The 8,999-nt window shown below is 41.8% G+C and overlaps 1 protein-coding gene across 1 annotated transcript; it reads left to right on the forward strand.

Annotated features, from left to right (window-relative positions):
- The first annotated feature begins 1,114 nt into the window (after positions 1-1,114).
- On the forward strand, positions 1,115-6,901 carry A4gnt (alpha-1,4-N-acetylglucosaminyltransferase). The gene is made up of 2 exons (XM_015487303.2): positions 1,115-1,539; positions 6,252-6,901. The coding sequence occupies exons 1-2, from the start codon at positions 1,132-1,134 to the stop codon at positions 6,864-6,866; spliced, it is 1,023 nt and encodes a 340-aa protein (XP_015342789.1). The 5' UTR covers positions 1,115-1,131; the 3' UTR covers positions 6,867-6,901.
- Positions 6,902-8,999: the final 2,098 nt, after the last annotated feature.

Consider the following 8,999-nt stretch of genomic DNA (forward strand, 5'->3'; position numbering starts at 1 on the left):
TTGATCTCAGGTCTCTGTTTTGGGGGGCAATTTAGTAAAGGGGGAAGTCTCCAGGGAACTTCTGTGTTTAGTCTTAATCCTCTGCCAATGATTTACTTACCTGTGGGTAGTTGACTGAAAGATTGGGCGGTGATTTATCAGAAAGTACACCAGGAAAAAACTTGTCCTCATTTCTAAGACTTCAAATACTGGCTAACTGCAAGTTTCTGCCTAGAAGGTAAGCTCTGACTTACTGATTTTGCATTTTGTAGAAGAGTTATATAGTTTGTAAAAAATAGACTTCCCAAGAATTGAGATCTCCATTTTCCTGGAGTTGGAGCTAACATTTACAGAGGGGCAGATACTTGACAGTTCAGAGCCTGGCTTTGGTGCTGGACAGACTCAGGTGGGAGTTGTAACTTCATTACTTGCAAACTGTGTGATCACTCTTTATCTTAAACTTATTTAACTCTCTAACATTCCATTTTCTTCCTTGGATAATTTTCTTCTTAGTTCTATTAGTTTTTCTGTAAGTGATCTTGGATTTTTCTAGGTCTGCAATCATATTTTCTAAAACTGGTGATGTTTTTGCTTCTTTTAACATTCATAGTACAGATTCCTTTCTTTCACTTTATTGCGTTGGTTGGAATTATCAGAATGAAGTTGAACCACAACAGACAGTCATAGTGGCTATATCTTTATCCCATTCCTGATATGAACAGATGTTTCAAATGTTTCGTATGAAGTATGATATTCTAGATGTTATAGTAGACATTATTTATTTGCTGAAGAAAGTTTTTATGCTTCTTAAAAATCATGAATGGATGTCAAATGTTATCACAGTCTTGGCGTTTATTGAACTGAAATGATTATATGGCTTTTCTTCTTTATTCTCTTAAGAATAGTTTCTTTCTACCAACAAATTAATTATTCTCCTGTGCATAATCATCCTTAAATCTAAGATAAACCAAATTTGGTTATGCCAAGGTTTTCTTTTTATTACTGCTCAACTCGATCGTATTTCTTTCGTATAGGTTTCTAAGTGATATTCTCAAGTGGTATTCTTGTGTGCTATCTCTATCCAGTTGGGAATGTGATGTTTAATGAATGGTGGGTGTTGTTAAAGGAGCAGGCTGGGAGAGAGCAGTGGACATGCTGAAGGAGCTCCAGTTCTCCCTATCCATCACCCTGCTGTTTGCCTGTGGCTTCCTCTACCAGTTCCTCCTGAGATCCTCCTGCTTCTTCTGCCTGACGCCCTTCAAGTTCCAGCAGGACCCCGAAGCCCTCCTGAGCCATGGACGGGGCATTGTATTTGTAGAGACCTCAGAGCGACTGGAGCCACCCCCACTGGTCTGCTGCGCTGTGGAGTCTGCTGCTAGGGTTTATCCAGAGCAGCCTGTGGCCTTCTTTATGAAAGGTCTCAACAGTTCCACTCAGCTGCCCTCAAACTCCAGCTACCCAGCCTTTTCCCTCCTCTCAGCCCTGGACAATGTTTTCCTCCTCCCTTTGGATATGAAAAAGCTGTTGGAAGACACACCCCTGTATTCATGGTATATTCGAGTAAGTGTTTGGGGGAAAACTTACAAAATTAGTGTTGGGAGGGACCAACAGAAAACTCACCCAAAATGACTCCAACTACTCACCAGACAGATGGGTCAAAGGAGTAAGGAATCAGGGCCAACGGAGTAAGGAATTCAGTCCGTACTCTTATTTTGTAATTAAAAAACAAAAAGTAATTAAAAATTGACATTAAAATAACACTATTTACTTGCCATGCAAAGTCCTTGACCAAATATCATCAAACTTCTACAAATGGCAGGACAGTAAATATTTTTTAGGCTTTGTGGGCCAAGCAAAAAATTGGAGGATATTATCTAGGTTCTTGAGTTAGTTTCCAATGGGTGCTATTACAAATTATCACAAACTTGGTGACAACATAATTTTTTTTTTTTTTTTTTCAATTCTGGAGGCAGAAGTCCCAAATCAGCTTCACTGGGCTGATCTCAAGGCATTGGCAGGGCCACATTCCCTGCAGAGACTTTGGGAAGAATAATTCTTCATTTCTTTTTGTTTTTTCTTTTTTAATATTTATTTATTTAGAGGTGTAGATGGACACAACACAATACCTTTATTTGTATGTGGTGCTGAGGATCGAACCTGGGTCCTGCCCATGCTAGTCGAGCGCTCTACTGCTGAGCCACAATCCCAGCCCTAATTCTTCATTTCTTACCAGCATCTGGTGGCTGCCAGCATCATTGGACTGGAGACCATTACTCCAAGCTCTGTCTCCATCTTCAAATTCCCCTTTCCTCTCTGTGTGTAAAACCTCCCTTTATTCTTCTGTTAAAGCACATCGGTAATTTTTTAGACCTCCATCAGGATAATCCAGAATAATCTCCCCATCTCAAGGTAATCACATCTGAAAAGCTTCTTTCCCCATATGAGGCAACATCTACAGTTTCCAGGAATTAGGATCAGATATTTTGGGGTGGCAATTATTCAGCTTACTACAGTATCTATATAAAAGAGAGAAAAATCTTGCCTCACTCTTCCACATTTGCCTGGGCTCTGGGTGAGCTGTCGTAGGTAGTGGGCATGCATGCATTTTATTGCAGTCAACTAGAAACACTCTTTGGATTAAATCATAGGCCTGAGGGGGAGGGGCCCGGGGGACCAGGCAGGTAGGGGACAGGGCTGGAGCAGCCCTTGGGATCAGTTCCATCTTTGGCCCCAGTGACTTCAAATTGGCACCCATCAGAAGAAAGTGGAAAAACGGACCTAGTTGCTATCTGCTAGATCCTGGCAGTTGGCAACAGCAGGGTTCCTGCCAAGTACGTGGCACTACCCTGGGCAGAAGCCAGGTATGCAGCAAGCCAGGGAGGCAGGCACTGGGAGTGAAGGGGACACCAGATTTTTTCCCTGCAGCTGTCAGTGTGGGCCTGCTAGAGGGTGCTCCCCTACCTGGGCTAGACTAACACTATCTAAATTGTGTTTTGCTCCTTCGAAAAGGAAATCTCTGATCACATGGAGCACAGCTGGCATTGCTTTGAGCTCCAACTATGTGTTGGGTTTTAGGAGCAAGGTGGACTGTGAGATACAAAACTCTTAAATATCTGCTCCACTTGAGCCTGCAGGGTACTACAGCAGGCTGTGTATCTATAGCATTCATACTGTCTCACCCTTAGGGTGTCAGGCTGTGGTATGTTCTGCCCCAGTAAGATCACAGGATAACCGGGGGCTACCTGTTGAGAGGACTCAATTTTCTATCACTTGCTAGTGACCACTGGGTTTGCTACACTTATCTGGGCAATCTTAGTCTTTGAAGATGCCTAGGAATGACTACTGTGGGCATAGGATTGGGGGTGGGGGCAACAGTCATCTAAGCAGCCAGAACATCAAACCTCCTTCTGAAACCCCTGTTGAGGCTCTTGTGCTTAGGGTGTACTACTATAATGTTCACATCAAGGCAGTTTTCCTCCTCTTCTGGTTCCCTACAGTTTTTGATATCCTACGTCTCATTGTCTGTTCACTAACAATCACTAATTTACCAAAAATATCATACTTCCTTATTTTTATCAAAACCTGTTTCTTTTGGATGAGTAGATGTCTGAGGTCAGCTAGTCGTGGTTCAAATCTAACCTCTTCCTCTTTGCACAGATGGTTAAACTTCCTGATCCTTCTAATTTTTCATTTTTTAAAGAAGAATGATCTTAGAACCTATCTTTGAGGATTTGTCTATATTTGGACCAGGTATTGGTAAATGTCATCTATTATTATTTATGAGGTTTTCAGCAATTATAAACAAGGTGATGATTTTTTAGCAACTTGGGAAGATTTTTGCAAAGTTTAGTCGGCCTGCTTTCATTTGATTTTTCAGAATTTTAAAGAATGTTTATTTTTACCAAAAGTCAAGGTGGTTGTTTAACCTTTTTTTAAAAAAAACAAACAAACATGTATTTTAAAGTTATAGGTTGACACAACACTTTATTTATTTTTTAAATGTGGTACTGAGGATCGAACCAGTGCCTCACACATGGTAGACAAGCGCTCTACCTCTGAGCCACAATCTCAGCCCCAGTTGTTTAACCATTTAATCAACACATTTAAGTTCAGAAAAAAAGTGCTGAGACCCTGAGGCTGGGGTTGTGGCTCAGTGGTAGCGGTAGTGTGCTCGCCTAACATGTGTGAGGCACTGGGTTCGATCCTCAGCACCACATAAAAAAATAAATAAACAAAATAAAGGTATTGTGTCCATCTACAACTAAAAAAAAAAAAAAAAAAAGTGTTGAGACCCTGTCTCTAAGTAAAATATAAAAAGTGGCTGGGGATGTGGTTCAGTGGTTAAATGCTTCTCGATTCCATCTCTGGTACCAAAAAAAAAAAAAAAAAAAAGTATATTTTGTTTTTGTATTCAAAATATTAGCATCCCATGTGGGAACACTGCTATTTATGCTGATTTGTTTTCATTCCTTTTAATTTCACTTTTAAATTCACTTTCAGTTTTGTTCACTTTCCGCATTTGCAGTTGTCTGTGGCTTCTCTCTCTCCCACTCCCGCTCCTGAGCAGCTTTATCTGCAATATGTGTCCAGAACCCAACCATTTCTCTTCCCCCCAACCAGGTTATCACCTAGGCCCACGCCACCATCACCTCTTGCCTGGATCATTTCAACAGCCTCCTCATTTGCTCTTTTATTTCTGCCCTGCTCATCTCTCACCCCTTTATCATGGTCTTTTCTATACAGCAGCCAAAGTGAGCCCTTGAAAATTAATTCAGATCCCATCCCTCCTTTCTTCCAAACCATCTGAATAACTTCAAAGTCTTGACCCCACCCTACATCAATTGCTCTCTGTTTCTACACTTTCTATTCCCATCACCTGCCCTGCTCTCTTCTCTGCCTCTGCCACACGGCCAGGGTGCACCTGCCCCAGGGCCCTTGCTGTTCCCTCTGCCCAGAATCCTCTTCTCCCAGATATGGTGATGGTTCATCACCCACTTCATTCACATTTCTGAGGGAACCTGATATCATGTTGAGCTCCACTCTCTTTCACAACCCCCTCACCCAGCTTTTTTCTCTTCATAGTTCTTATCAACACCCAACAGAGTATTTATTTATTGTCCATTCCCTCCCAGTAGGGATGTATCCTTAGCAGTTCTAACAGAGGTTGGCACATAATAAATAGACCCTCAATGAATATTATCAAAGCAATGAACAAGCAAATGAATACACACATTTAAAGATTCTTTTACCAATTTCTCATCCAGCATACATATTGACCTTCCCTCTAGTTTCCTAGTTTATTTTCTTCTCCATTAATTTTTAGCATTCTTTTTAATTTTTTTTATTTGTTCTCTTTAGTTATACATGCCAGTAGAATGCATTTTTTTTAAAAAATATATTTTTTAGTTGTAGATGGACGCAATATCTTTATTTTATTTATTTATTTATTTTATATGGTGCTGAGGATGGAACCTAATGCCTCACTCTTGCCAGGCAAGTGCTCTACTACTGAGCTATAACCCCAGCCCCAGTAGAAAGTACTTTTTTTTTATATTTATTTTTTTAGTTGGACACAATATCTTTATTTATTTAATTTTTTGTGGTGCTGAGGATCGAACTCAGGGCCTCGAATGTGCTAGGCAAGCACTCTACCGCTGAGCCACATCCCCAGCATCATGTAAAAAGTATTTTGACTTATACATACATGGAGTATAACTTCCCATTCTTGTGATTGTAGATATTGTGGAGTTATACTGGTGGTGTATTCATATGTGAATACAGGAAAATTATGTCAGGTTCATTCTATTGTCTTTTCCTATTTCTGTCCCCCTCCCTTCCCTTCTTTCTTCTTCGTCTACCAATGAGCATTCTGAGGGCTTTTTGATTCTTCCTTCACTGCTTCATATATGTGGTTAAAATGTACACCCACACTGAAGAATGACTCAGATATTTCATTGTGAAATCCCTGTTGGATTTCTTCTTTCTCTTTCCACTGCTGTGGTTTATTTTTTCCAGAAAATCTTTAAAAGTTACTAAAAATCTTTTCATTGATAGTAATTGCTGCAAATTTTTACTTAAAGGAAAATTTTCACTTAAAGGAAAATTCGGGGAGGTAAGTTTGGGAAGTTTGGAAAATTTGGCTTGTGGCCAAATCCAATTTTGGGAAGCTGGTTTATTGTACCCCTCTCCCTGCTCCTCTGGGCTTGGCTTTCCTACTGTGACTCCCCTCCCTCTTCTCACTGCTTGGGGCTGATTTGCACCTGCTCCCACAGATCAATGCCAGTACACAGGCATATTGGCTCCACGTCAGCTCAGATGCATCCCGCCTGGCTATCATCTGGAAATACGGTGGTGTCTACATGGATACTGACATCATCTCCATCAGGCCTATTCCCAAGGAGAACTTTCTGGCTGCTCAGTCCTCTCGGTACTCTAGTAATGGGGTGTTTGGGTTCCTGCCCCACCACCCCTTCTTGTGGGGATGCATGGAAAACTTCGTTGAACACTACAATTCAAGAATTTGGGGCAACCAAGGTCCTATTTTGATGACGAGGATGTTGAGATTATGGTGCAAACTTGGAGACTTCCAAGGGCTGAGTGACCTCAGGTGTCTGAACTTGTCCTTCCTACACCCCCAGAGATTTTACCCAATCTCTTTTCGCGAGTGGAGGCGTTACTATGAAGTCTGGGACAGAGACCTGAGTTTCAATGACTCTTATGCCCTGCATTTGTGGAACTACATGAACAAGGAGGGGAGGACCGTGGTTCGAGGAAGCAACACACTGGTGGAAAATCTCTTTCGTGAGTACTGTCCCAGGACCTACAGGGACCTGATCCAAGGCCCAGAAGGGTTAGTGACCAGGAAGCTGGGGCCAGGTAACAAATAGAGTCAAACAACAAGTTACTGTGGGCATGTGACACTGGAAACTACCGGACTGCCATACTTTTGCTTGATTTCTACTCTCTCCTGGGGCGGGGGGGTCTTACCTGCATCTCAGGATTAGCTTCCTCTGTTCTCTAATAAAATAATCCCAAAGAACAGTGGCTATAAGACATAGAAATTAATTTTTCTTTTGTGAAAAGGAAGTCTGGAGTTGGACAATCCAGTACAGGTAGGGTGATGGTGATTGTCAGGGACCCAGGTTTACATCTTTCTGCTTGTCATCCTTAGGGACTATAGACCATGGCCCATATGCCTGCTGGGCTTCCATCCCATCATGTCTGCATTTCAGGCAATAGGATAAAGGAAAAGAGGTACACCTCTTATTTTATAAAGACTTTCTGCAAATACCATTGAGTGCCATAACCACTTCCCCTTGCATCTCCCTGGCAAGAATGTAGCTGCAAGAGAGGCTGGGTGCTGGGGTAGGCAGCTAATAGTTTTGCTGCATGTTCTAGTTAATACTTTAAAATTAATTCTAGGACCTGTTAGAACCTTGACTAGGGGAAAGAGAGACTTGATTTCTGGTCCTGATTTTGACATTGGTATATTAGTCCATTTTCTGTTGCTGTAACTAAATACCTGAAACTGGATCACTTATAGAGAGATGAGACTTGCTTAGCTCACAGTTTTGGAAACTGAAAGTCTAAGATCTGGTTGCGCTTGCTGGTTAGTCTCTGGTGAGGCCCTTAAGGAGAATGGCACCACAGTGGCAGCAATAGCACACTCAGAGGTAATCATGTAGTAATACAGGAAGCCAGAGAGACACAGGGGCTAGGCTTCTTCTTTTTAGAACAATTCACCCTTTCAGGAACTAACCAGGGTCCCATGAGAACTGTATTAATCTCTGCCAGAGTAGCACCCCTAGTTTAGCCAGCTTTTCATTACTGTGACCAAAATACCCAACCAGAACAACTTAGAGAAGGGAAATTTTATTTTGGCTTATGGTTTCCAAGGTCTTAGTCCATAGTTGGCTGAGTCTATTGCTCTGGGCTGAAAGTGAGGCAGAATATCATGGTGGAAGGGCATGGCCGAAGGAAGCTGTTCCATTCTTGGCAGCAAGGACGCTAAGAGGGGGAAGGGGAAAGAGACAGTAGGGAAGACACACCCGTCCATGGCACCCCTCCAGAGGCTCATCTCCTCCAGCCATGACCCACCTACCTACAGTACCACCCAGTCCCTCCATTTAAACTAGAGTGGACGGATTAGGTTACAGCCCTCAAACTCCGATCATTTCACCTGTGCATTAACACAGGTGCTTTGGGAGGACACTTCATAAAACATAATAAGCCCAATAACCTAACCACCTTCCACTAGGGCCCACTTTCTAGCTTCCGCCACCTCTCCACACCACCACAGTGGGGACCAAACTTTCCACCACATGAAACTTTGGGGGACACACTCAAAAACATCCAAACCACAACATTCATGAATGAATTTAGTCAAGAAGTATTTATTGATGATTCCTTTCTGTGCGCCAAACACTAGTTTAGAGGCAGAAGGTAGCAGACCTAGAATCAAGCAGAGGGTTCCCAGAACTTACATCCTAATCACTGGCCACTTGTCCTTGGCATAGTCTCCTCCCTTCCCGCATCTGCCATCCTCTACACTACCGCTTCCCAATGTACGCATTTATGCTACCAGTTGGCTCATAAAAGCAAATTGCAAACTCAAACTATTTAAAACTTCTGCCCCTTCTTAGGTTCACATAAACATTTACCTCCTTCATTTCAAAACATCACGTTGTGGGGCTGGAGTTGTGGCTCAGCAGTAAAGTGCTCACCTAGCATGTGCAAGGCACTGGGTTCGATGCTCAGCACCACATAGTAAAAAAATAAATAATAAAGGTATTGTTCCAATTACAACTAAAAAAATATTTTTAAAAACCCATAATTTTGTGTAGCATAAATACATGTAACTTTTATTTTTCAATTAAAAAATAAAAATGAATTTATTTCCTCTTTTCAGGAGGTACGAAAATTAATATTTCTTGGGTAAAGTCTCTGGCCAAGATCTTCTAGAATCTTCCTTTTGGTTGTTTGCATTATAGCACAAAATTGACTCCCCCCCCCCCCCCAAA

The sequence above is a fragment of the Marmota marmota genome, unplaced genomic scaffold, assembly GCF_001458135.2.
Source record: "Marmota marmota marmota unplaced genomic scaffold, marMar, whole genome shotgun sequence".
Taxonomy (NCBI): domain Eukaryota; kingdom Metazoa; phylum Chordata; class Mammalia; order Rodentia; family Sciuridae; genus Marmota; species Marmota marmota.

Coding starts and splice junctions, on each gene's coding strand:
- A4gnt (XM_015487303.2), top strand. CDS start 1,132: ATGCTGAAGGAGCTCCAGTTCTCCCTATCCATCACCCTGCTGTTTGCC. Junction 1,540..6,251: donor TGTATTCATGGTATATTCGA/GTAAGTGTTTGG, acceptor CTGCTCCCACAG/ATCAATGCCAGTACACAGGC.